This window comes from Dipodomys merriami, unplaced genomic scaffold (genome assembly GCF_024711535.1).
Source record: "Dipodomys merriami isolate MVZ:Mamm:240054 unplaced genomic scaffold, mDipMer1.0.p SCAF_703, whole genome shotgun sequence".
Lineage (NCBI taxonomy): Eukaryota > Metazoa > Chordata > Mammalia > Rodentia > Heteromyidae > Dipodomys > Dipodomys merriami.
In genome coordinates this window covers 250300-277446 of record NW_027206295.1, presented here as the reverse complement: position 1 = coordinate 277446, position 27147 = coordinate 250300, and the positions used below count along the sequence as shown (strand labels likewise).

The following is a 27147-nucleotide window of genomic DNA, read 5'->3' as shown; positions in this document are numbered from 1 at the left end:
CCAGCTGGGCCTGCGGCCCTGCGGCTTCCGCACTGGGCCCGGAAGCCATGCGAAAGCCGGGGCTGCTGGAGCCTCAGCACCTGGGAGGCTGCGGCGGGAGCACCATGAGTTCAAGGCCAGCCTGACGATGAAGGGAGGGAGGGAGAGGGGGCGGAGGAAGAAAAGCACCAGGCACTGAGAAACGACAGACCCAACGCAGCGGAGGAGGTGGGGCGCTGGGGAGGACCGCGGGTGGGGCAGAGACGGGGCGGAGCCGGGAGCCGGGGGCGGGGCATCGGAGGGGCGGGGTCAGGAGCCGGGGGCGGGGCATCGGCGGGGCGGAGCCGGGGGCGGGGCATCGGCGGGGCGGGGTCAGGAGCCGGGGCGGGGCATCGGCGGGGCGGAGCCGGGAGCCGGGGGCGGGGCATCTTCCGTGGGCGGGGCCTGCGGCCAGAGTAGCCGGGATGGAGGCGGAAACGTATCGGAGGCGGGACGTGGCCCAAGGACTGGGCCTGAGAGGGGTGGGGCCCGCCGGCGGAAGGCGAGCCGTGCGTGGGCGGGCGGGCGTGGGCGGAGCGTCGGCGGGGGCGGGGCGGAGCGTCGGGGGCGGGGCCTGCCCGAGGCGCGCGGACGCCTGGAGGAGTCGCTCTCCGCCCGGCCTCGGCTCGGCCTCCCCGCGGCGTCTGTCAGGTGGGTCGGGCTCTCCGCCCGGCCTCGGCTCGGCCTCCCCGCGGCGTCTGTCAGGTGGGTCGGGCTCTCCGCCCGGCCTCGGCTCGGCCTCCCCGCGGCGTCTGTCAGGTGGGTCGGGCTCTCCGCCCGGCCTCGGCTCGGCCTCCCCGCGGCGTCTGTCAGGTGGGTCGGGCTCTCCGCCCGGCCTCGGCTCGGCCTCCCCGCGGCGTCTGTCAGGTGGGTCGGGCTCTCCGCCCGGCCTCGGCTCGGCCTCCCCGCGGCGTCTGTCAGGTGGGTCGGGCTCTCCGCCCGGCCTCGGCTCGGCCTCCCCGCGGCGTCTGTCAGGTGGGTCGGCCGCGGCTGCGGCGCGCGGACCCCGAGCCGCCCCGGGCGTCCTCCCGGGAGGCGCGGCGGGCGCGCGGCCCGCTCCGGCGAGGCCTCTTCGCGGCGGGCCCGGCGACCCGGCAGGCCCGGGGCGGCGAGGCGCCTCCCCTGCGGCTCTGCGCGGCGGCGACGCGGGCGGGCCGCGGGAGGGGAAGCTTCCAGAAGCCCGCCGTTCTTCGCCTTCCTAGGGCCGAGCGGCACCTGGCGGGGCGGGGCGGGGCCGGGGGGGGGGAAGCGGGGCCGGGGGGAGGGGGGCCGGGGGGGGGGAGCCGGGGCCGGGGGGAGGGGGGCCGGGGGGGGGGAGCCGGGGCCGGGGGAGAAGCAGGGCCCGGGACGGGGCGGGCACAGGACCCTCAGCGGCAGCCTAGAGTCCGTGCGCCGCGCCCCGCTGCCTCCCGGGGCGGCTCGGGGTGCAGAGCCTGGCCCCGGGGCTGTGTCTGTGGACTCGGGCGTGGGTGCTGAGGCTGTGTCTGTGGACTCGGGCGTGGGTGCTGTGGCCGTGGACTCGGGCATGGGTGCTGAGGCTGTGTCTGTGGACTTGGGCGTGGGTGCTGAGACTGTGGCTGTGGACTCGGGCGTGGGTGCTGTGGCTGTGGACTCGGGCGTGGGTGCTGTGGCTGTGTCTGTGGACTCGGGCGTGGGTGCTGTGGCTGTGTCTGTGGACTCGGGCGTGGGTGCTGTGGCTGTGTCTGTGGACTCGGGCGTGGGTGCTGTGGCTGTGTCTGTGGACTCGGGCGTGGGTGCTGTGTCTGTGGACTCGGGCGTGGGTGCTGAGGCTGTGTCTGTGGACTCGGGCGTGGGTGCTGAGGCTGTGTCTGTGGACTCGGGCGTGGGTGCTGAGGCTGTGTCTGTGGACTCGGGCGTGGGTGCTGAGGCTGTGTCTGTGGACTCGGGCGTGGGTGCTGTGCTGTGTCTGTGGACACAGGCGTGGGTGCTGAGGCTGTCTGTGGACTCGGGCGTGGGTGCTGTGCTGTGTCTGTGGACACAGGCGTGGGTGCTGTGGCTGTGGACTCGGGCGTGGGTGCTGTGGCTGTGGACTCGGGCGTGGGTGCTGTGGCTGTGGCTGTGGACTCGGGCGTGGGTGCTGTGGCTGTGTCTGTGGACTCGGGCGTGGGTGCTGTGGCTGTGGACTCAGGCGTGGGTGCTGTGGCTGTGGCTGTGGACTCGGGCGTGGGTGCTGAGGCTGTGTCTGTGGACACGGGCGTGGGTGCTGTGGCTGTGGACTCGGGCGTGGGTGCTGTGGCTGTGGACTCGGGCGTGGGTGCTGAGGCTGTGTCTGTGGACACGGGTGTGGGTGCTGTGGCTGTGTCTGGACTCGGGCGTGGGTGCTGAGGCTGTGTCTGTGGACACGGGCGTGGGTGCTGAGGCTGTGGACTCGGGCGTGGGTGCTGGGCTGTGGACTCGGGCGTGGGTGCTGAGGCTGTGTCTGTGGACACGGGCGTGGGTGCTGTGGCTGTGGACTCGGGCGTGGGTGCTGTGGCTGTGGACTCGGGCGTGGGTGCTGTGGCTGTGGACTCGGGCGTGGGTGCTGAGACTGTGGCTGTGGACTCGGGCGTGGGTGCTGTGGCTGTGGACTCGGGCGAGGGTGCTGTGGCTGTGTCTGTGGACTCGGGCGTGGGTGCTGTGGCTGTGGACTCGGGCGTGGGTGCTGTGGCTGTGGCTGTGGACACGGGCGTGGGTGCTGAGGCTGTGTCTGTGGACACGGGCGTGGGTGCTGTGGCTGTGGACTCGGGCGTGGGTGCTGTGGCTGTGGACTCGGGCGTGGGTGCTGAGGCTGTGTCTGTGGACACGGGTGTGGGTGCTGTGGCTGTGTCTGTGGACTCGGGCGTGGGTGCTGAGGCTGTGTCTGTGGACATGGGCATGGGTGCTGTGCTTTGTCTGTGGACACGGGCGTGGGTGCTGTGGCTGTGGACTCGGGCGTGGGTGCTGAGGCTGTGGCTGTGGACTCGGGCGTGGGTGCTGTGGCCGTGGCTGTGGACTCGGGCGTGGGTGCTGTGGCTGTGGACTCGGGCGTGGGTGCTGGGCCCCTGCTGGGCTGAGAAGGTTGGGTGGGGCAGGCAGCAAAGTCCCTGTGTCCCCGGAGGCCGAAGGGCGGGCGACTGGGGTGGGGGGAAGGGTGGGGAGGCCCAGCGAGGCCCGCGGGGTGGGGGGGACTGCAGGAGCTGGAGGAGGCCGTGGGGCCTGACAGGGCCTGACCTCCGGGAAGCAGGGGTGGGATGGGTGACAGGGCCTGACCTCCGGGAAGCAGGGGTGGGATGGATGACAGGGCCTGACCTCCGGGAAGCTGGGGAGGGGCAGGGCAGCATGGGAGGGGCAGGGCGGGAGACGGGGCCTGTCCTCCGGGAAGCATGGGAGGGGCCAGCGGGTGACCGGGCTTGTCTTCCAGGAAGCATGGGAGGGGCGGGCGGGTGACCGGGCCTGTCCTCCGGGAAGCCCGCCGAGCACACCTGCGACCTGTACCGAGAGCCACATTGCTTTTTGCAATTGCCGTCTGTAAGTGTGATGTGCTGAGGGCGGCCGTTCCTAAGTCAGTGTCGCCCCTTCCCTCCCATAGCAGGTTTTCAGCAGGGTCTAGCCAGCACCACCGCTGCGGGTTCACCCTCTGTCCTTCCCCTTCCCCTCCCAAAGACAAAGGAACAAAGCAAGACAGAAAGGAAAAGAAAAGAAAAACCACCTCTTGTTTCCATTTCCTGGAGTTCATGTCTGTAACCACTGTTTTATGTGATCAGAGGCACAGAGGCCTTGCACCTCTGTGAGCCTCCCCTAACGTTTGGAAGTGAAGTCTCATTCTAGCAGGCTCCAACATCCACACCATGTTCATTTCACCATGTTCTCTTTTCATGTTCCTTCCTGAGCAGAGCTGAAGATGTGGAACAGGTGCTGGAAGCTCTCTTTGTGTTCTAATTTTCCAGGGCTTGCCTCTCATTGTATGGGTGTGATCCTTCCTTCCTCCTTCCTTCCTTCCTTCCTTCCTTCCTTCCTTCCTTCCTTCCTTCCTTCCTTCCTTCCTTCCTTCCTTCCTTCCTAATTTTCCAGGGCTTGCCTCTCATTGTATGGGTGTGATCCTTCCTTCCTCCTTCCTTCCTTCCTTCCTTCCTTCCTTCCTTCCTTCCTTCCTCCTTCCTTCCTCCTTCCTTCCTCCTTCCTTCCTTCCTTCCTTCCTTCCTCCTTCCTTCCTTCCTTCCTTCCTTCCTTCCTTCCTTCCTTCCTAATTTTCCAGGGCCTGCCTCTCATTGTATGGGTGTGATCCTTCCTTCCTTCCTTCCTTCCTTCCTTCCTTCCTTCCTTCCTCCTCCCTCCCTCCCTCCCTCCCTCCCTCCCTCCCTTCCTTCCTTCTTTCCTTCCTTCCTTCCTTCCTTCTTTCCTCCCTCCCTCCCTCCCTTGTCATTGAAGGATTAAGATGTTTTAAATTGGAGGAGAGGTTGCTATGAGTGCCTTGTGATTGAGCGTGCCAATCAAGTTCAGATGCATTGGTATTTTTTAAGCAGGTCCCCCGCCTCCCCCCTGCCCTACCACCCGCCTGGTATGGTTTTTTTTTTTTTGGGGGGGGGCTGATGCAGTGAAAACAGGGCCTTGTTTGTGCTACCACTGGAGCTGCACCCTCATTCCCTTACAGAGACACGTTTAGAAGTCTTTCAAGAATCGAAGTTAACATCTCAAGGTAATCTTTGGCAAATTAAATAACCTGAGCTCAAAAAAGGCCATGTCTGGTCGGGGCTAGAGGCACTGCTCGGTGGCGGTGTCACACAGGGGAGAGAAGGCTGTGTCTCATTGTCAGTAATGAGTGTAATACAGGCGTACATTAAAACAAATGGTGATGTACAGAGAAGTTAGTTACACATCAGACAGTGTCACCCCTTACAGGTATACATTTTATTGTACTTGTGTTTCTCCCTCTTAAGTATACATTTATATGTTAAAGCTATACACATATAGTTATCAAATCAAATAATACTAAGCAAAGTATCACTATGAGTTTGTGTTGAGAATCAAACCCAGGGCCCCCGGCCCTGGCTTTGTTCTGTTTTTTGTTTGTTTGGTCATGGGCTTGAACTCTGGGCTGGGTGCTGTCCCTCAGCTCTTCAGCTCAAAGTGAGCGCTCTACCACTTGAGCCACTGTGCCACTTTGGTTTTCTGGTGGTTCATTGGAGATGAGAGTCTCATGGACTTTGCTGCCTGATTGGCTTTGAACTGGGATCCGTAGGTCTCAGCTTTGTAAGTGAACGTTGGCAAAGTCTGCTTGATTTAATGGTTGTCTGAGTGTGCTCATAGATGCCTTTGCTTTCAGAATGAGAGATTATCTTACTTCCTGCCCAGTCCACCTACATAGCAGAGATTTCATAGATTGCATATTTTGTAGAATAGTTTTTGGTGCCAGATGTTGACTTTTTATGTACCAAATTGTTTCCTGCAAATGCCATAGTTTTATTATTTATTTTTAGTTGTTGTTATAAAGGTGGTGTGTAGAGGGGCTGCAGCTCTGTCAGTCAGGTGAGGAGTATGTTTCTTTTTGGACAGACCCCTTCTCTGCGCTCTCCCAGTTTTCCCCTCGGTGCATTGGACTTTCAGGGGAGGAACAGAACAAAAGCTCACCAGTTAAGAGTGAATCTGGTTGTGACTTTTAATTGATGAATAATTCAGGCTGTTTCTCAGGCAGGTGATCTTAATTGTGAGTCCTGCTATCCCTTCCAGTCTTTTAAAGATTAAACTCTAGACTTAGAAAAAAAATCACAATTCAAAAAAATTGGACAGTGTTGAGGATGAAAGCCAGTATGTCTGCAGGCTAGTCTAGTGCTCTGCTTCTGAGCTGCAGCCCTGGCCCTTCTGGGGTGTTCTTTACCTGATTCTATCATTAGTTAACTCTGGGAGATAGCAATGATTTGGTCCTTTGCCAGTGGGTATAGCCCAGTAGTGGAGTGCTTGCCTGGCGTGTGTAAGACTGGGCTCTGGGCCCTCCTTCCGAGAAACCCCACCTAGGACTACTAGAAAGTTAGATTTTTGCTGATGTCAGAGACTCCCATCCATCCTTCTATCCCACAGGAAAAGAAATAGCAAGCAGATCAGGGTTGTCTGAACTGTCCAGGACTGACCTGGGTTCAGACCTGGGGGAGTCAGGGCAAAGGTCCGAAGTCAGAGTCCAAGGAGGGTGAAGAAGAGGCAGTAAGACTGGCAGCCGGGGAGGGCGCAAGCTCCTGGGCCTAAGAGACCTGGTCAGCCACTCGAAAGAGCTGCCTGGGAGAGAGCAGCCACCAGCCAGCCGGAAGAGAGGCTCGCGTGTGCTTCCCTTGTTTCACACACACACACACACACACGTGTAGATAACACACACACGTATACATACACATGTATGTGTGTGCATCACACATATACATATATATAACATATACACAGGTGTACATAACACACATGTATTCATAAAACATACATGTGTACATAAAACACATATATGTATGTAACACATACACATACGTATACATAACATTCACATACACACATACATAACACACACATATACACACCTTGGGAGTCAAACCCAGGGTCTTGTACATGCTAGGCAAGCACACTACCACTAAGCCCCACCTCAGCCCCGAATAGTACGTGTGTATATTTTATTACTTTTAAGTAGTTATACAAAGGGCTTTCAGTTCCACGACTCAGTTTATAAGTGCAAAGCATCTTGATCCACGTTCCCCCTTCTGTCGCTCTCCCCATCCCATAATATATCTTATTCTCAGAGAAAACACGGGTTGAGTTTTTCATGAGGTACTTGCTAAGTACCTGCTATACCCACAGGAGACATGGACGCCGTCTCTCTGCTGCTCTCACTCAGAGAAGTGAATCCGTGACTGGGCCCTGTCGTGACTGGGCCCTGTCGGGGCGCCTCTGTGCATGGATGGCAGCGTGTGGGAAGGGAGCTTCCGGGTGCTGTGAAGCAGCAGCATGTCTTGGTGGGCTGGGTGAAGCCAATGTGAAGGTGCTAGCCCAGCATCCCGGGCCCTGAGGTGAGGTGGCCCTGGACCCCCCCTCCAAGAGGCGAGAGGAAAATCAAAACAAAGACTGGAGTCTTGGGATGCAGGGCTTAGAGTGGCCACCATCTCCTGGGCAGCTCTGCCACACAGTGCGCTGGCCAGCGAGCCCAGGGCTTCCAGGGCTTTCCTTGGGTTGGGTGCAGGCAGCTGTATTGCCAGCTCTGATGGCAAATGGTGCCAGACAGATGGACGTGACGCGACACCTTTATTCTGTGTTCTGGGCACCCGCGGGAACACGTTCCCCAACTGTGTATGGCACATAACCCTTTGTGGGCTCTGCTAGGGTAAACCGAAATGAAACTAAAATGATGTCTGCTCCTCTCTGGCTTCCCACCGCCTTTCTACAGCTATTTGCTCCAGTGTAATGAGAAACTTCCTTTTTTAACTTACATTTTTAATCAATGATAAAAGTCTGAACGATTTCCACATTTGTGTTGTTCAGCACATTTATATTGTGCAATCATAGTTACTCTCTGTCTCCAGAACTTCCTTGTCTTTCTAAACGGAGACAATAAGCCTTGAACCAAACAACAGGCCCTCCCCACACACCTCACTGTCTTCTGTCCATGTAAGTGGACGACTCTGGGAGCACCGTCTGGAGGAAGGCGGCTTCAGGGCTCACACAGCGTGTGTTGGAATCTCCTTCCTGCGTGGGCACACCAGATTTTCTGTTGATCTGCTGGTGGACACTTGCTTCCTGCATCTGGTTACTTCAGATAATGATACTAGAACCTCCCGTTCTTTTGTGGGCATACTCTAGCAGACTTCTAGATCATTCCATGAAATGGTTGATGACAGCCACTTTTTTATTTTTAGTCATGGGGCTTCTGGTTTTCTGGTGGTTCATTGAAGATAAGAGTTTCACCAACTTTCCTGCCTGGGCTGGCTTCAAACCATGATCCTCAGATCTCAGCCTCCTGAGTTGAGTAGGATTACAGGTGTGAGCTACCAGTGCCTGACTCCATGTTTTTTTGTTTTGTTTTTGGGTCTGGTCGGGGGCCTGAACTCTGGGCCTGGGCGCTGTCCCTCAGCTCTTCAGCTCAAGGCTAGTGCTCTACCACTTGAGCCACAGCGCCACTTCTGGCTTTTTTTCTTTTTGCTTATGTGGTGCTGAGGAATTGAACCCAGGGCCTCAGGCATGCAAGGCAAGTGCTCTACCACTGAGCCACCTTCCCAGCCCCCTTTTTGTTCTTTAAAATGCTGGTCCTAGGGCTTGAACTTGGCCTGGGCACTATTCTTGGTGTGTGTTTAATTGAAGTTAAGTGTGTCAAGCTAGGTGATGGTGGCTCACGCCTGTAATCCTCACTATTCAGGAGGCTGAGATCTGAGGATCACATTTCAAAGCCAGCCTGGGCAGAAAAGTCCGAGAGACTCCTATCTCCAGTAAATAACTAGAAAACCGGAAGTGGCGCTGTGGCTCAAGCAGTAGAGTGCTCGCCGTGAGCTGAAGAGCTGAGGGATAGCTCCTAGGCCTAGAATTCAGGCCCCACGACCAAAAAAAAAAAAAAAAAGTGCCATGGACTTTCCTGCCTGGCCTGACTAAACCATGATCCCCAGTCTCCTGAGTAGCTGAGATCACAAGAGTCAGCACCAGAGCCTGACAGCTACTTTGACAAGGGACTTAGGTTGGTTTTCTAGCGTCAAGACCAAGGTCTCCCAGCAAAACTGGCCTACAGGGTGGTACAGAGGAAATGTAAGGTAATTGGGGAACTGAGTCAGAGAGACTGAAGGCACAAATGGACAATGCAGCCATCCTGAAATACGGTAAGCCGCAGGGACACCAGCCAGCCCAAGGCTTCCTCATGAGACGTCCACTCGCTATTTTTAGTGGCCATCCAGAAAAGCCAGCCATGGCTTCTGCAACCGTCAGTCCCAAATGGCCAGGATTTGGTCGATTTTTTTATTAGTGCTTTTGTTGTTTCCAAGTTGGGATCAACCAGAGGAGGACAGAAAGGCCCCAGGTGGATGGATGGGTTGGGGACTGGCCTGCAGGCCCCTTCTCCCCCACACGCGCCTCCCGTCACAGCCATGGGAGCCATGCCCTTTGCGCCGCTCATTCGCTCATTCCTGGCCTTCATTTGTCCCAGGAGTGAAGCACACCTTCACATGTTCCCAGGGTGAGGCCAGGTGGTGGCTCTCAGGTTTGGTTTCCTCCCTTCAGCCAGGAGGCCTTGGGGAGATTCCCAGAGCCGGCCCTGCTGCTGTGAGCCCCTGCCGGGTGCTCCTGGTTCTGTCCCCGGCCCAGGGGAGGTTTGCCCCACTTCTCTCTCAACGCAGAGTAAGAGTTTCTGAAAACTTGCCAGAGCTTTATTGGGTAAGCAAGCGGGCAGGCAGGCAAGAGAGGCACTCTGACTGTGGGTGCTTCCAAAGGGGGAGACGTCACGGTATTTATATGATAAAGGCAGGGTCTGACTTAAAGTTATGCAAATACAAGTGTTTATCTTTGCTTTTTTTTTTTTTTTTTTTGGTCAGGGGCTTGAACTCTGGGCCTGGCTGCTATCCTCAGTTCTTCAGCTCAAGGCGAGCGCTCTACTGCTTGAGCCACAGCGCCACTTCCAGTTTTCTAGTGGTTAATTGGAGATAAGATTCTTTTGAATCATGATCCTCAGATCTCAGCCTCCTGAGTAGCTAGGATTTCAGTCATGAGCCACTGGCACCGGCTATCTTTGCTTTTAATTATCTTTTTTCTTGGTCATTCCTGGGGTTTGAACTGGGTGCTATCCCTGGTTTTTTTCCACTGTAGGTGAGTGCTCTACCACTTGAGCCACAGCACCACTTCCTGTTTTCTGGGGGTTCATTGGAGATCAGAGTCTCACAGATTTTCCTGCCTGGGCTGGCTAAGAACTGTGATCCTCAGATCTCAGCCTCCTGAGTAGCTGGGATGACAGGCGTGAGTCACCAGAGCCTGGCTTGCTAGTCGCTCTTGATGGTGTACGTTTACCAGGTGGGCTTGGGTTGTCCCAGATTGGCCTGTACTTTAAATGCATGATGGGCATCCAAATGTGATGAGTTCTGTTTACCCTTGAGGTAAAGGGTGCCTCCCACCACGTGTTGTTCTTGGAGATGAGCCATTTTGCTTCTCTAGGGTACTTTTTTTTAATGTGCCTTTCCCAAGCTCGTGGTTTTTCCCCTGGTTAATTAGAATTAACTAGGCCTAAATCTAGATGGCTCTTTCCTTCTTCCTGTCTCCTTCCTCCTCTCTCCTTCTTCCTTTCTCCCCCTCCTCTTCCCTCCTCCTTCCTCTATTCTTCTCTCCTCTCTCCCCCTTTCTCCCCTCCCCTCCCTCCTCTCTCCTCCCCTCCCCTTTTTCTCCCCTCCCTCCTCTCTCTCTCCAGATCCCTGGTCTAGGTGGATGGATGCCCTACTTTCTTTGTTGTTGTTTTGGCAGTAATGGGGTTTGAACTAAGGACCCTGTGCTTGCCAAGCTAGTCATCTTTCAGGTGGGGGCTTCCTGCCAGGGCTGGGACCACCACAGGCACCCTGCAGACACGCACCGCTGTCCCGGCCTCCCTCCGAGGAGATGGCACACACGGACTCTTCCGTCAGGCTCCTGTGGGGCTAGGAGACGGGTTCAGCGCTGTACCTCCCTGTAGCATGAGGAGAGGAGTTGCAGACTTCCTGTCCAGGGTGGCTCTCAGCCTCCCAGGAAGGTGGGATTTGGGCTCATTTGTGAGCCACCAGTGCATGGCCCACCAGCTTTTTTTTTTTTTTTTTTGGTCCGTGGGGCTTGAACTCTGGGCCTGGGCGCTGTCCCTCAGCTCTTCAGCTCAAGGCTGGCACTCTACCACTTGAGTCACAGTGCCACTTCTGGTTTTCTGGTGGTTCATTGGAGATCAGAGTCTCATGGACTTTTCCTGCCCGGGCTGGCTTTGAACCGCGATCCTCAGATCTCAGCCTCCTGAGTAGCTAGGATTATAGGCGTGAGCCGCCGACCAACTTTTTTTTTAATGTCAGTTGTGGTGCCTGAACTCTGGGCCTGGGCACTCTCCCTCAGCTCTTCAGCTCAAGGCTAGTGCTCTACCACTTGAGCCACAGTACCAGTTTTGGCTTTTTCTGCTTAATGTGGTGCTGAGGAATCAAACCCAGGGCTCATGCATGCAAGGCAAGCACTCTACCACTGAGCCACCTTCCCAGCCCCTGAATTTCCATGGAAAAGTTGCCAAAAAATATATATTTAGTTTGTAAAATAATCCTTATGCTGTGTCGCCCGTCTGCCTGATCTGTGGGTCAGTGTGGGTGAGGTCCAGTCTTGTTGGGGACGGGCTGTGGGTCAGTGTGGGTGAGGGTGTCCAGTCTTGTTGGGGACGGGCTGTGGGTCAGTGTGGGTGAGGTCCAGTCTTGTTGGGGACAGGCTGTGGGTCAGTGTGGGTGAGGGTGTCCAGTCTTGTTGGGGACGGGCTGTGGGTCAGTGTGGGTGAGGGTGTCCAGTCTTGTTGGGGACGGGCTGTGGGTCAGTGTGGGTGAGGGTGTCCAGTCTTGTTGGGGACGGGCTGTGGGGCAGTGTGGGTGAGGGTGTCCACTCTTTTTTTTTTTAATTTTTTTTTTGGGGGGTCCGGTCGTGGGGCCTGAACTCTGGGCCTGGGCGCTGTCCCTCAGCTCTTCAGCTCAAGGCTAGTGCTCTACCACTTGAGCCACAGTGCCACTTCTGGCTTTTTTCTTTTTGCTTATGTGGTGCTGAGGAATAGAACCCAGGGCCTCAGGCATGCAAGGCAAGCGCTCTACCACTGAGCCACCTTCCCAGCCCGAGGGAAGTGTGGGTGAGGGCATCCAGTCCAGTGCTTGCTTCAGACCTGGCAAGTCATAGCACTGAGGACTCCAGGTGTGCACCAAGGCTATGTGGTAATGGGGACCGGGGCACCCTCCGTCTTCCCGTGAGTGGGTGCTATGGGTAACAGCCGCCCCCTGTGCCTCTTCCAGGCCCTTCCGGGACCCTGTGAGCCAGAAGTGAGTCAGCACTCTCCAGTACGGCTGTGCCATGGACCCTGAGGTCAGCCTCCTAGGGCTTTTGCGGGAGCCGGGGTGGGGGGCGGTGGAGGAAGCCAAGGGCCTCTGCTCTTGGGGTGTGCACATTGGTGCCGGTCTAGGTCAACTCTTGCAAAGTAGCCCTGCCTGCAGGGGTGCCTCAGACCTGCAACAGAACAGGGTTCTGAAGGACCTGAGCCCCACAGCAGCTGGAGGGGCTCAGGGTGGTCTGTGGGTGTCCCTCGGGGCTTCCAGCCTGGGACCATGGTGGTGGCACAGATGTGGCTGGGCAGAGGAGACGGGGCCTGTCCTGTGTGTGTGCTTGCCACCTTGTAGACCTGCCTGTCTACGGGGGCTCTCTGGGGGCCACCGTGGCCGCTCTCCGGTCCAGGGCATGGCTCCCTGTCCACACCCCGCCCTCTCTCTGTCTTTCAGTACAGGAGGGTGGGCAGAAACACCCAAGGTGAGAAGTGACACACAGCTGGGTCAGCAGAGCAGCCTCCCCTACTTTCCTCTTCCTTCACTGCCATCACAGAAACCCGTTGAAGATATCTGACTCAAAGGTTACATGATAAATATATACAACAAAATGTATCACTTTAACTTTCCCTACACTAGCAGCACGTATGTTATATAAAACAGTCTGTTTCCTTGTGACATGTCCGACACGTTACTGCTGACTATTACGGGGCATATTAACTGCATCTGTGCAGAAGCCCTCCCCACTGAACTCCAACCTCTCACCCCACCCAGACGCTGGCCCCCCCACTCTCTCCCTACAACCCCGGGTGCCTACCTGCTAGCACGGGCAGAGGCCGGGGCTGTGGAAACCACGCGGCACTAATCAGGGAGCTTTCACAGGCTTATTTCCTCAGTTTTTTTTTTTTCTTTTTTTGGTCAGTCGTGGGTCTTGAACTCTGGGCCTGGGCACTGTCCCCGAGCTCTTCAGCTCCAGGCAAGCGCTCTACCACTTGAGCCACGGCCCACTTCCTCACAATTGCTAAAGGCAGAGTCTGCAGTCAGGGTTTCATGGGGCAGGTTCCTCAGGGGCGAGGAGGTGTTCTGGCCTCTGCCCTCTCTGGCTGCCGTCTGTGCTTGGAGTTTCCCAGCTCTGTCTTTACACTTGTCTCTATACCTGAATCATCCTATTCAGACACCGGGGGGCCTTCACTCGGGCCTTGACTGGATTACATCTGCAAAGACTAAGTTTCTGGATAATCTAGACGTTTCCCACGGTGGACCCCGGGGGGTCAGAAGGGCAGCTCTCCCTCTGGCGTGTGTGGTGCCCCGTCCTGGCCCGGCCCCCACAGGCTTCCCTGACCCCTTGTCATTGTAGGTCAGCAATGCTGCAGGCTTCGGGAGTGAGCGCATCACAAGCCTTCTGGTGTTTGGCTTCCTCCAAAGCTCCTCGGATGAGTTCCGGCAGGAGCTTGACACGTTGGGTCATGAGCTGTTTGACGGGGCTTTGCCGCAGCCGTTTTGTGCTGACGACGACGAGCTGCAGACCGACGGCCTCCGGATCAGCCGCTCCTACGGGAGAATAGAGGCAGGTAGGCTCCTGTGCATCTCCATCCCACACCTGGACTGGCCCTGCTGGGGCCTCTCCACGCAGTGTCCCGCTCAGCCTGCGGCCACCCCAAGGGCCTGTCCCAGAAAGGCTTGCGCCATGGCTTCCCGTCCTGATTCTGTCTGGACCAATGGAGAAGGCTGATTTTTGTCAGTTGTGGGGCTTGAACTAAGAGCCTGGGTGCTGTCCCTGAGCTTTTAGGCCAAGACTAGAGTACGTTGGAGCCACAGTGCCATTTCCGGTTTTCTGAGTGGTTGATTGGAGAGGAGTCTGACAGACTTTCCTTCCCTGGGCTGGCTTAGAACCATGACTGTCAGACCTCAGCCTCCTGAGCAGCTTCAATTACAGGTGTGAGCCATGGGTGCCCAGCTAGTGTTTTTTTTCCCCCTGTCGGTCGTGGGGCTTGAACTCTGGGCTTGGGCGCTATCCCTGTGCTCTTCAGCTCAAGGCAAGCGCTCTACCGCTTGAGCCACAGTGCCACTTCCAGTTTTCTAGTGGTTTGTTAGAGATAAGAGTCTCATGGACTTTTCCTGCCCGGGCTGGCTTTGAACCGCGATCCTCAGATCTCAGCCTCCTGAGTAGCTAGGATGACAGGCGTGAGCCACTGGCACCCGGCTCTAGTGTATGTTTTTATAGTAATTTTGCATTGTATGTACAGTCTTGCTGCACTTTTACTTTCACACATACTCTGCCTTGTGCTGATCTGTAAGATGATCGGCACACTGAGTATTTCTGAGCCTCACTTGAGAATAAGGAACTGAGGCCCAGAGCATTGACAATGGTCCTCATGAGGCTGGTTGGGCAAGGTGGAGGGGTTCTCAAGCCAGAGCCCCGGTGCGCTGGTCCGTCACGCCTCGGCCTTTTGCTTTTCTGAGCCGTGTCCCCACCACTCAGCTTTTTTGTTTTTTTAAGTTGGGTCTTGCTAATTTTTACCTTGTCCAGCATTGTATCTCAGCCTCCCGAGCAGCTGAATTCACTCCTATGTCCCTGGTGCTGCGTCTAGGTGGGCATCCTAAGAGAACAGAGGGTGTGTGCAGGCCCCTTCCCTCCCATGCCCAGCCCACAAGGCCCACGGGTCAGCTGGCCTTTGAGACTCAGACCCTGGTTGGGATGGGATCACTGCCCTGAGAACCAGTCATCCAAGATGCTACTGCCCTCTGGTGGTTGTGCAGAAGGCCAGCAGCCAGCCCTCCAGGCTCTTTAAACCCTGTGTGAGGGGTTGTGGCAGGTGTTCTGTGCTAGCCGCGATGTGTCTTCTGGACGGCCCTCAATGGAATAAAAGCCCCGCTCACTTTGGGAGGTGTTTGGCAGAGCGGGCAGGACTAGCTTCATCGCCAGAAAGACTACACAGCAGGAAAAGCTGACTCTTCTCATGCTCTCCACACCACCCCCCTTCCCCTTCAGATGGCAGAGCCTGGCTTGGCCAGTGGCCTGTGGGGCCACACGCTTGACCATAGTTGTGCTCTGGGAGAGTGTGGGCCTGTACAAACAGTCCCGCACAGAGCTTGAGAGCAGGGTGAGAATAGCACGTGTCCACAAGGACCAGATGGGCCGGGCGTGGCTGCCGAGGTGCTGAGCTGGTGGCTAGAGAAGGGTGTGCACACAAGAGCTGGAGACACACAGGGGCAAGTCAGCACTGGGGGTGCAGGAGGGAGCAGGTGGGCAGCCCGGACTGCACAGGGCTGGGGGGGCTCTGCGGCTGGCGTGCAGCTGGGCTGGGGGACAGGTGGGAAGGAGAAGAGGCATGGCATAAGCCAGAGCCCGTGGGTGGGAAAGCCAGGACTTCCGGAAGGCACAAGGAGTCGTGGGAATTAAGTCAGAAGGACTTGAAGGCCAGACAGACGTGAGCACTGGAGAGGTCCTGTGCAGGGAAGTGTGGGCTGTGTCTGTGAGGCAGCACCAGAGTCCAGACCGCAGAGAAGGCGGGGTGGCCTGGTGGCAGAACACTCACTGGCTGCAGGGAAGGCTTGTGTTGGGTCTCTAGCAGTGCAGAAGTGCAGGCAGCCAGCCAGACCTGGAGCGCAGGCTCGAAGGTCTTCCCACTGCCCCCTGCCTTCCTTTTTTTTCTAGGTGTTGATCCTGGCCTTGAACTCGGAGGCCTCATTTGCTCATTTGGCTTCTTCACTCAGAGCTTGAACCATGCCTTCAGTCCCAGCTTTTTTAGCAGGCTGAGGGAGAGTAGTCTCTTGGACTGGTCTGCCTGGGCTTGCTTCGAACCTGTAGCGCCAGGCTCAGAGGGAACAGAAGTGGTAGAAATTTCTGTCAGCCAAGTAACTGAAATTGGTAAAAGTGTCTGAAGGAAGGAAGATGAGGAAGGGGCGTGCCCGGTGTGGCGGAGAGGCTTTCTGAGGGGAGTGGTGTGAGGGGAGGCGGCCAGTCCCAGACAGCTTAAGAAGGGTTTAAGTGAGACAGAACCAACCCTGCCACACCCACCGCAGCGGCGGGAAGCTCCGGGGCCGACCCCTCCGGGCCCCCTGGCCGTCCGCTTCCCTCATAGCATGGAGGAATCTCCTTGCACCATGGCTCAGCTGAGGGGACCCCGCGGGCGGACGCTGGAGCATGCCGTGGCGGCGGTGGCAGGCATGGAGTGGGGCTGTTATCTGGATCTTGTCTTTGCCGCCCTGCAGATTCTGAAAGTCAGGATGAAGTCATCCGGAGCATCGCCAGGCACCTGGCCCAAGCCGGGGACGAGATGGAGCACCGCATCCGCATCCACCCGGGGCTGGTGAGCAGTCTGGCCTCGAAGTTCATGGACCGGAGCCTGAGGGAGGAGGTGAGTCGGGAGTGGGGCTAGCTAGCAGTGCTCGTCCAGGGCTCCTTCCGTAGTGCTCCTCCCCGTGTCACGGCGAGCAGTCGGCTGAGCCAGCACACATGCCATGTGCGGGCCTCTCCACACAGCAGCGGCACACTGCCTCTCAAGTGCTTCTTCCTACTCACCTTTCAGGACTTTTTTGGGGGGCAGTTGTGGGGCTTGAACTCTGTCCCTAAGCTCCTTTTGCTCAAGCTTAGTACACTCCCACCTTCTTTGTCAGTCGTAGGGCTGAACTCTGGGCCTGGGCGCTGTCCCTCAGCTCTTGAGCGCAAGGCTAGCGCTCTACCACTTGAGCTACAGCCCCACTTCTGGCTTTTTGTTTATGTGGTGCTGAGGAATCGAGCACTCTACCCCTGAGCCACCTTCCCAGCCTGCACTCTGCCACTTGGAGCCACAGTACCACTTCCAATTTTTTGAGTGGTTAATTGGAGGTAAGAGTTTCCATGGGGATCTTTCTGCCCAGGCTGGCTTCAAACCATGGTCCTCAGAGCTCATCCTCCGGGGTAGCTAGGATGACAGATGCGAGCCACCAGTGCCCAGCCATTCTCGACCATCTTCAAGAGGGAAGAATGTATGTGAGCGGCGTCTTTCTCCCTGCAGGACAGAAGGAACTGCCTGGCTTCTGCCCTGAAGGACGTGGGTCAGGCCTACCCTAAAGACATGGAGACGGAGAAGGCCACCCTCATAATGGCAATGCTGTTGGCCAGAAAAGTGGTCACCCACACACCATCCTTGTGCCGTGATGTCTTCTGCACAACAGTGAACTTTATTAACCAGAACCTACTCATCTACGTGAGGAACTTAGTCCGAAATGTAAGAGCCCATGGTGGGGGCGCGGTGGGGCCTGTGTGGTGTCAGCTCTGGTGTCTGTCTCAGTAGGTTTCTGTCTTGCTAGAGCTCGAGCCCGCAGTGCCAGCCCCAGTGTCTGTCCCACCAGATGTCTGTCTCGCAGGAGACTGGGGAGGTGAAGGTGCCCCTCACCACTGATAACCCTAGCAGAAGTGCAGGGCATCAACTTTTTTTTTTTTTTTTTTTTTTGGGTCCAGTCATGGGGCCTGAGCTCTGGGCCTGGGCGCTGTCCCTCAGCTCTTCAGCTCAAGGCTAGCGCTCTACCATTTGAGCCACAGCGCCACTTCTGGCCTTTTCTGCTTATGTGGTACTAAGGAATCGAACCCAGGGCCTCATGCATGCAAGGCAAGTGCTCTACCACTGAGCCACCTTCCCAGCTCCATCACCAACCTAATTTAAAAAGCATGGTACTGGGCCAGGTTCTGGTGCCTCAAGAGCCTGAGAGCTGAGACTCATGGCTCAAAGCCAGCCTGGGCAGGAAAGTCCATGAGACTCTGATCCCCAAGAAACTAGAAGTGGAGGTGTGGGTCAAAGTGGTAGAACAAAAAGGCTCAGGACCAGAACAAAACCCACCAAAAAAAAAAAAATGCTATAAAAGACGTAGCTCAAGTAGAGCACCTGCCAGAACCACACCAATAACATGCTAAGGATGTCGGAGACACCAAGAGAAAGGAACAGAACCCCCGAACCAGGGAGCACATCTGTCCTATAACCAAGGTGTTAAAAACCAATTTAAGCCAGAACCTGATGGCTCATGCCTTTAATCCTACTACTTAGGAGACAGATCTTAGAATTGTGGTTCAAAGCCAGCTGGGGCAGAAAAGTCCGTGAGACTATTATTTCCAGTGAACCACCAGAAAACCAAAAGTGGAGCTGTGGCTCAAAGCAATAGAGCGCTAGCATTGAACACAAGAGTTCGGGGACAGCACCCAGGCCAAGTTCAAATCCCATGATGGACATTTAAAAAAGAAAAACCAGTTTAATGATAATGGATCTGCTGCAGAAGCCAGGCGGACCTCCTCCTCTGTGGGTTTTAAAAACACTAGGGAGCAGTGGGCCCGGGGATATGTCGGTGTTTGAAACCGCGGTATCTAACCCTCTTGGTAACTGACAGACCCTCAGTAGCTGCCCCTACTTGTGCTATGGTTGTCGGTTATGTAGGTGATTGTATAGATGCAAAGGTGAAGTCGGGCTGCCCGGTTGCAGAGAGCGAGCCAAGGAAGGTCTTACCCAGAAAGCTCTTCCCAGGGAGTCGGGCACAATGCCAGCAAGAACGCAGGGCACCTCCTGAACCCCAGCAACCTGGGAGATGGCAGCGAGGAGATGTGTGCACTGCAGGGATCCAGCAGTGTGTGCACCGTTGGCTGTGGCACCAGATCCTGGTGGGAATTTGGTGGTTAATTCTGCCACTCTTCCACCCTTGCACAGGAGGTAGACTGACGGCATCCCACAGAAGCAGGACTGGCTGAGACTGCACAGAGACAGAGCACAGCTACTGCCATCGGAGGGACAGCTGTGGCCACGTTACCGGACAGCACAAGAGGACAAGCCCTGGACAGGAGTCACTGCCCTGGCTGTCAGGCTGATGTTTTGGGCTGGTGACCCATTTAGCCATTTCTGCACTGTGATGCTCACAGTAACAGCTGACGGGGCCCGCTGCGAGACAGCGCCCAGATCTACAACCTTGTGCCTTCTCAGCTGCACAGGTTCTCGCTGGAAAATTAAATGAGAAAGCAGGCTGTAAGGCAGAGGGGGAAAAAAGCCACAATTTTTGTTTAAAAAAGTTACTGTTTAATCATTAAAGTACAATGGGGCACAGTCTTAGAGCAGTCACCTGTCTGAGGAGGGCAGGGCTTGGAGAAGTGCTGGACCCTACAGGTGAAGAATTCCGCTCAGTAGGGAACCTCCCCATCCCAGGAGGTAAAACCCATGGGGCACAGAGGTTTAGACCAAGGTACTGGTCTCCGACCACGGGGACTGACCACACACAGGGGTCTAGCTGTTTCACTTCCCTTTGGAGCGGGTTAAAGGTGCAGGTGAGGCCAGGCCGTGTCAGCCACAGCTCCACGGGGGCGGCCAAGCGCGTGTTTTCTCTTCAAGGCTTTCATAAAAATTCTAAGCCGATGGAGAGCCAGAAGCTACTGTGGGTGTCCTATATTAGCCTTTTCTTTTCGATTGTACCTCACGCCTGGAAGCTAAATTGGGAAGGTTCAAAGGTGAAAGCGCAGTTCAGCAGCTGGGGCTGGCTGCAGCCGGGTGGTAGACAGAGGTGCAACATGCGTGTGTAACATCCGGAGTCCTGTCACCAGCAGCTGAAGAGGGCACACAGGTGGAGGAGGCCACAGCAAACCCAACTCACTTCAGGGAGGACCAAGGTAACAAGGGAAGGCGTCCGGCCAGAGACACCCACTGGCCTCTGTCCCCATTGGAAGCTAGAACTCAGGCCACACGTGTCACTTCTGACAGCGGTGATTGGGGTGGGGAGCAGGTGAGGAGTAATGAAGTACTAAGAAACAACAACTGTTACCAAGCCCAATCTCTGCTCAAGAGGGTAAATTCACAGCAGAGTAAAAAAATCACTCTCCAACAGTCAGCACCAAAATACACACCACTGGGGCTGGGCTGGTCTCCATCCGACCTGGGAGAAAGGGACAAACGCTAAAAGCAGACAGGTGCCGGTGTCCAAGAGCCACTGCTGAGAATGATTCCAGTAACAGCTGCGTCTCACACTTTGCAGTGGGTTTTTAGGGGTTTCTACAGCTCCATTGCTCATGTTCCTGCACAGATGTTCTTTGGTACACACAGCGGTCATTGCAATCAGTTTTCAGCAGGGGACAGAAGTTCTTCCCAAAGCAACAGCTTAAAACATCACCGCCAAATCTAAACTAACAGAAGAAATCTGAAAAGGCAAGTAAGACAAGTGCCAAACCACCCTCTCACGCTTTCAGTGGGTCACGGCTGTCCCGTCTGGTGTTCCAGAACAGGTCTGATGTGCTTTCTTGGTTGCTAAGACTCTGACCCCTTCTCCTAAGCTAAAGAGAAAATCCAGGCACCACAGTTCCTGCTGTGAGCCTGCGCCAGCCACCACGGCGGACGTGACCACTGTGGCTGTAACGTGGGAGGTGACTAGTTCAGAGAATTTCCTCCTGCTTGAAAAGTATATCCAGTTCTAAAAATGTGCATCTTTGGAAAGATGCACATTTGGTGAGGGTTACACTTCTGTGCATTCATTCAAAAGGTCAAGACCCAGCAGAGCTGGGAACATCCCAGGGGAGGGGGAGTTAGTTCCAGCCTAGGAGGGGAGGGTACCGGAGCCAGTAACAACTGGGTTTAACCAAAGTGGAGAGAGGCACTTTGCGTCTGAAGGGAGGGAAGACCACACCAGCAGGAGTGCACACTGGTGCCGGCCAGTGGCCACGTACACGACACACTTGCTACGCGTCCTCACAAACAGGTACCATTCAAACCCCAGCAGGAAGGCCACAAACAAACCAGCAGCCCTGAAACGTTGTCAGTGTAAGTCACACACTCACCAGTCTCTTCAGGGGGTGCAACAAGCACCAAGTCACGAAGAAGGGTCCCCAGAGAAGGGAGAGCTGGGTGAAATCCTGAGCCCACTGCTAACGTCACAGGACACGGCCTGGTAAACATCCCGAGCCGGTTCAGACCTGGGCGGTGGCAGCTGGCTGGGACACCGGCTGTGTAAACACAAACACTGGCAAAGGCCGTGTGTGATGATGGGGTGGCTTCCTAACCACGTTCCCAGCTCTCCACAGAGCTCCCTGCAAATGAGGCAGCTACCCAGAGTTGGCAACGCACAACAAAGGTCACGGCGTGGCGTGGCGTGGCGCTGCTGTGGATGGCAGTGGGCTGGGTGAGCCGTCGGCTGACCAGCAGTGCTCAGACGCCGCGCCCCCCGGCCCCCCTTGCTGCTCAGCAAGGGAGAGACTCAAACATGAAATGGAAGCCTGGCACTGGTGGCTCACACCTGTCATCCTAGCTACTCAGGAGGCTGAGATCTGAGGATCGCGGTTCAAAGCCAGCCGGGGCAGGAAAGTCCGTGGGACTCTGATCTCCAATAAACCACCAGAAAACCGGAAGGGGCGCTGTGGCTGAAGAGCACAGGGACAGCGTCCAGGCCCAGTGTTCAAGACCCACAACCAAGGGGAAAAAAGTGAAATGGAAGACAGGCCCTGCTGCTGCTCCACCTGCCTCGCGGTACCTGGGGATGACCTCGTTTGTCACACTAATGAGCACAAGAATTTAATACATTAAGAAACCTCCCAAACCATCACCAGCAACCATGGTCTGGAGTCCCAGTTTCCACGCTGGCCGGGCAGGCGCTCCGCCACTGGAGCGAGCGCCATCTATCTTCCTCAGTTTAGGTTTAGCCTCACGTTTCTGCCCAGGACTGGCCTGAGATCCTAATCCTCTTCTCTGTGCCTCAGTGTAGCAGGGGCTACAGGCGCACAGTGGCCACCGAAAGGAGGAAGATCTTGCTACCTTTTCTCCCTACTGGTTTCAAACCACAGTCGTCCTCCTCTGCCTCCCCAGCCGCTAGGCTGAAGGAGGGCGGCCACTGCAGCGTGAAGGGAGGAGACGCCCAACGCGGTCAGGAGCTCTGGGCTTTCCTTTACGAAACACAGAAAAGGGCTGTGGCTGCTTCTGCATCATCTGCCTCCTGAGGGAAATGAGCAAGCCATTCGCAGCGCCTGCCCGAGCCACACAAAGCAGTGACTACAAGGGGGCACTAGGCTTGGAGTCCCGGAGGTGTCGGGGCCTCTTGACTTCCTCACAGTGCGACGTGGGAAGCTGTGGCAAACTTCAGCGTGCAAGTGTTGCACACGAGTATCCGCAGCGTCTAACCCCCTCGAGCCCCGCCCAGAGACGGTGTAACCAGCCAGGGCAGGTCTGCGTCCTGACATCTGATGTCAGTGCAGTGATGCCGAGCACTGTTGGGTGCCAGACTGTCCCTGGTCCTCGTGCTAAGAGCGATGGCCACGTTCCATGAGAGAGGAGTTTGAGTGGAAATACATAGATTGTAAGACGAACACATTCTCACCTATAAAACTTAGTTCTTTAAATAATTGTATCATGCTTTGGAGAAGAAAGCAAGAGCAGGCATTGCTGTCGGCTGGGGTCCGCTCCCCAAAGACAGGCAGGCCGTGGCTTCACTGGTAAGAGAACACCTCACAGGCAGGAGAGATCTAGAAAAGGTTTGGGTGGGAGCTGCACAAACCACTGACAGTGGTTCTTCAACCAGAATGTTCTCTAGCAGGCAGTGACCATGTGTCGTCCTAAGGCACAGTTGGTACGGACAGGATTGTCACTTCAGTAGGTAACTGAAGCTGGTGTTCTTTAATCCTGGTTCTCTTCACAGGAAACCGCTGGCGGTTGCCAGGTGATTAGAATCCGTGACATTCAATGAACGGCACAGCATCACCACCAAGGGGCTGCGGCAGGAGAGGGCTGGGAGTTCAAGGCCAGCCAGGGTACAAAGCCCCGTTCCCCAGACAAAGAATTATGCCAACAGGCTGAGCATATAGCTCAGCGCAGGGCAGGGGCCTGGTAAACAAATGAGCCCTCAGTTGTATTCCCAGCAAAGAGGGGGAGGTGAGAGAACATTCTAGAACCAGCAAAGCTTCCTCTGTAGCTCCCAAGGACAGTGTTTCACTCTCAAATCTGGTATCTGTCTTTCCCTAACCAACTTACATGTATTCCAAATATATTTCGTGCTAAGTAAGTCAGGGGGCAAGAAGAACGGTAGCCTGGAGCTCTGAAACGGAAGGAGCTGGATGTGATGGCTCACCCCTGAAATCCTAAACTGAGGAGGCCGCGATCGGACCACGGTTCACAGCCAGCCTGGGAGACAAACCCACGCAACTCTCCTCTCCACTTAATGAGCAAAAGGCCGGAAGTGGAGGTAGGGCTCAAGGAAGAGGGCCAGGCAATACTGAAAACCGCTACCGCTAAGTGAGAATTCAAGGTCCAGTGTTCAAGCCCCAGTACTGGCGTGCATGTGTGCACACACACACACAAAAACAGGAGAAAGCAGAAAAATAACTGTTTCCGCCATGTGACTGCAAGGCAGGGTACGGTAGGGCATGCCCGTGACCCAGGTCTCCTGCGAGGTTGAGGCCAGCATGGGCTGCACATTTAGACCTCGGGCGGGGACGGGGAAGAGGGACAGGGGAGCAGGGATGCCCTCTCCCGTGGGGACCAACACCTCCAGCCAGCGAAGCCGACAGAACACCAGCTCTCACACTCCGGAGGCTAAGGTCTGACTGTGCTCTGAAGCCAGCCTGGGCAGGAAAGTCTGTGAGACTCTTCTCTCCAATCAACCACAGAAAAAGCTGGAATCCTCTGTGGCTCCAGTGGTAGAGCGCTAGCCTTGAGCAAAAGCAGCTCAGGGACAGCGCCCAGGCCCTGAGTTCAAGCCGCACTTGGCCAGATTCCTTTACACGAATGCTCACTAGGTGAAATAAAGCAGCAGTCAGCTCAGAATCGCACCTCCTTCTCACACCGACCCTGCGGAAGACAGGATCACGCACAAGCCTGAATTCACAATTCAAATGTGTCACCACTAGAGGAGTATTAAAAGCAAAACCAGTCACAACTCACCAGGCTCTTGGCTACGCAAACATAAACATGGCAATTAGAACACAAGAGGCCTAAACCTCACCACCAGCCCCGTGGGCCGCCCCGAGCCCTGAGCACGGCAGGGAAAAGCTGCGGGACAAAACACACTCCTCTCCTCTTGACCAACTGCTAAAAGTCTTCAGGGATTTGTTTTAAAAAAAATGGGTGTCTAAGCCAGGAGCCAGTGGCTCAGGCCTACAGACCCGAGCTACTCGGGAGGCTGAGATCTGAGGATTGTGGTTTGAGGAGACTCTGAAACTCTTATTTCCAAAAAACAAAGTCAGTACGGGCAGGAGAGCCTGAGACTCTTATTTCCAAACAAAAAAACAAAAACAAAAACCACTCAGAAAAAACTGGAAATGGTGCTGTGGCTCAAGTAAGTGGTAGAAGGCTAGCTCCGAGCACAAAGCGGCTCAGGGACACTGCCCAGACCCTGAGTTCAAGCACCAGGAATGGCAAAAAAACAAAATGTCAAAAATGAAAGCACATTTAAAACATCAGATCTTGGTGGTGAGAGCAGGTAAAGTGCTTTTATTATACACTCGGCATTCCGGAAGTCTCGTGTAGCTAAGGTAAGTCTGAGGAGTCTCAGGAGGTGTGCCCTGCAGGAGCCCTGCGGCCCTCAGGCACTGACCGGGCACTGGCCTCCCCAAGGGACCAGGCCCAGTGCCGGATCTGGTTCATGACCCCAGCATGTGGGCTGAGGCCTCTTTCCTGGACACTAAAGGCCAGTGAGCAGCCTGACTTGCAACTCAAGCCTTTTCTCCCCGTTCTGATTTCAATGACACTTGGGATTAAAGTAATAAAATGACCCTTATCACTGGATCTCAAAGATCCTATTTAGTAAGGCTCTGACCTGGCTGGTTCTAGAAGTCCTCGGAAGGCATTGTTCACCACATGGCATGAGGCATCCAACACTGGAGGCCGGACCCTGGGAAACCACACCAACCCCACCGCGGGCACGGCGCATCCCTGCCCGGGAGGAGCCACGGGAAAGCCACCAGGGCGGGGTGGACACTGAAGAAAGGCCACAGCCCCTAAACGCATTGCGTGCGTCCTTTGAAAGGTTCCTAACGGCAGCAGAAGCTGCTGGAAGCATGGGGGACGTAGGGTGTGCAGAGTATGGGCAAGGCCCCCGCAGATCGGGGAGGGGGACGGGGGGGATGGGGGTGGGGTGGGGATGGGACGGGTACCTGAGAGCCAGAAGGGCAGGGCTGTGGGAACACAGCCTGGTCACGGGAAAGACAAGGACTCCAGCCAGCTGAATGGCCCTGGAGCCTGAGGATGCAACCCCAGGCTCTCGCGCCTCGAACCTCTCCCTCTAAAGCACGGCGGGGGAGGGGGAAGGGGAGGGACGACTCACGGATGGGGACAGGATGGGACAGACGGGAGACACCTGGCAATGTCTGAGACACTTCTGGCTGACCTTGCTGCGTGTGGGCTGTGGGGGGCTGGCCACGCCAGCCCCTACGCCGCCCAGATGGCCTTGGAGGGGGCACAGCGCTCAGTGCCAGGTGTGGGACGCTGTCATCACTCACGAGATGCGGAATCCAGCGTGAGCCAAGGCCCTGGCGCCCGGCCACGCGGCCCCTACCTCAGCCCTACGTGCGACCCAGCTGCTGCTTGCTGAGCGGAAAGCCAGTCCCCAGGGCATTCCGCAGTGCACCCTCCGCGGCTGGCAGTTCAAATTCCACACGGGGTGAGGGAAACCTCGGATCCGGTCATCATCGTCCTCTGCTCCAGAAGCAGCTACTTTTTTTTCAGCGCCAAGGCCACTCCAAAGGCCACTGCCAGGACAGCCACAGCGGCAGCCCCTCCAAACAGCAGCGTGGCCCTGCCCTCGGGGCCTGGGGCTGCCCGGGCCTCCCCACCGGGACTCTGCTCCTCACCCAGCGGGGTGGGGGGCCGCTCTCCCTCCACGTCAGCAGCCTCCTCTGGTGCTGCCTCCGCCTCTTCTTCACAGAGCTCCACAAGCAGAGACGGGACGGGGCTAGCCGGCTCCCTGGCAGCTGCTTCTGTGTGGGGTTCCCTGGCCTCCAGCGAAGGGGCAGTGGTGTGTGGACGCGGGGTGGCGGGGAAGGCAGCCTGGGGGTCCCGGGAGGGCACGGCCGCCCCTGCCCCCTCTGGGACCTCTTCCTTCTCCACATGGACAATGTCTGAGTTAGACGAGTTGTTCTCGCTCTTCTCGCCAGCGCCATTACTATCCAAGCTCTTGACCTCTTCGGGATCCATGGCGATCTGCTGCCAGGACTCAGGGCCCAAGGACACGGGCAAGCTTTCTGTGTGCCAGCTCTGGCTGGCCGACAGCGAGGCCGGGAGGCTCTCGCACTGCCAAGAAGTGGTCACTGTTGGAGACTCCGGGGGACTGACCTGGCCAGAGTTGTCACTGGGTAGGATATAAATGTCATTGCTGTCTTCTGCGATGAGGCCGGGGTCTTCCTCCTCCTCCGGCTCAAGGCTAAAAACGGTACCCTAGAGAAACAAGAAGAGAGTCAACATAAAGCCTATTCTGGGACTTGAACTCAGGGCCTAGGCCCTGTCCTTGAGTTCTTGTTCAAGGCTAGCACTTGAACCATAGCTCTGCTTCTGGCTTTTTTTTGGTGTTTAATTGGAGATAAGAGTCCCACAGTTTCCCTTCCTGGGCTGACTTCGGACCTTCAGATCTCAGCTTCCCGAATGGCTAGGATTACAGGTGTGAGCCACCAGTTTCCAGTAGTATTTTAAAAAGTTATTAAAAGCTGGGTGCCAGTGGCCTGTAATCCTAGCTACTAAGAAGGCTGATATCTGAGGATCCCAGTTTGAAGCCAGCCTGGGCAGGAAAAAGTCCCTAACACTCTTATCTCCAAAAAACCGATAGTGGTGCTGTGTCTCGAAGTGGTAAGGAGCATTAGCCTTGAGTGAAAAAGCTCAAGGACAGCGCCGAGTCCCTGAGTTCAAGCCCCACGGTCAACAAGAAAAATAAAAGCTAAACTGAAAGAATATATTCTTCCCTGAAGTTCTAGTGTTAAGTATGTTTATTTAGACCTAAACAGTTTCTGAACAGAATCCATTTATTTGAAGAACAACACAGAGGAAGAATTTTTGAGGCATGCAACTGACAACTGGAAATGTGGATTTTATTAAATGGCAAAGGCTAGTCACTGAAGTCCGATATATAAAAAATAATTAGAGGGCTGAAGGCACTGACTCAGACTGCCAGCTGGACAAACAAGACAAGCATGTGCCAAGACCTGAGTTCAAACCTCAATACCAGCACA

General features: G+C 56.1%; 3 protein-coding genes across 4 annotated transcripts in view; 1 reads left to right on the top strand and 2 right to left on the bottom strand.

The window, feature by feature from the left end:
* Positions 1–351: 351 nt before the first annotated feature.
* Positions 352–2894, bottom strand: LOC138817912 (uncharacterized). The gene is made up of 3 exons (XM_070008690.1): positions 2427–2894; positions 2044–2258; positions 352–1945 (listed from the first exon to the last, which is right to left on the bottom strand). The coding sequence occupies exons 1-3, from the start codon at positions 2892–2894 to the stop codon at positions 352–354; spliced, it is 2277 nt and encodes a 758-aa protein (XP_069864791.1).
* On the top strand, positions 667–19069 carry LOC138817903 (BH3-interacting domain death agonist-like). The gene is made up of 6 exons (XM_070008674.1): positions 667–993; positions 11979–12048; positions 13360–13573; positions 16218–16363; positions 17003–17215; positions 18680–19069. Exons 2-6 carry the CDS (start codon positions 12037–12039, stop codon positions 18689–18691), a joined length of 597 nt encoding a protein of 198 aa, XP_069864775.1. The 5' UTR covers positions 667–993; positions 11979–12036; the 3' UTR covers positions 18692–19069.
* Positions 19020–27147, bottom strand: part of LOC138817902 (bcl-2-like protein 13) — a 29868-nt gene continuing 21740 nt past the window's right edge. For both annotated transcript variants that reach the window (XM_070008671.1, XM_070008672.1), the window contains exon 7: positions 19020–26362. In XM_070008671.1, the coding sequence (XP_069864772.1) occupies positions 25640–26362 (723 nt within the window). In that variant the 3' untranslated portion in view covers positions 19020–25639. The remainder of the gene's footprint in view (positions 26363–27147) is intronic.

Excerpts from the sequence above, each read along its gene's own strand:
- LOC138817912 (XM_070008690.1), bottom strand. The coding sequence starts at position 2,894 with ATGCCCATGTCCACAGACACAGCCTCAGCACCCACGCCCGAGTCCACA. Across the intron at positions 2,259-2,426 it reads CACCCACGCCCGAGTCCACA|GAGTCCACAGCCACAGCACC; the intron begins GCCCAGCACCCA and ends GCACCCACGCCC. Across the intron at positions 1,946-2,043 it reads GCCACAGCACCCACGCCCGA|ACACAGCACAGCACCCACGC; the intron begins GTCCACAGCCAC and ends CTGTGTCCACAG.
- LOC138817903 (XM_070008674.1), top strand. Across the intron at positions 13,574-16,217 it reads CTACGGGAGAATAGAGGCAG|ATTCTGAAAGTCAGGATGAA; the intron begins GTAGGCTCCTGT and ends GCCGCCCTGCAG. Across the intron at positions 16,364-17,002 it reads ACCGGAGCCTGAGGGAGGAG|GACAGAAGGAACTGCCTGGC; the intron begins GTGAGTCGGGAG and ends TTCTCCCTGCAG.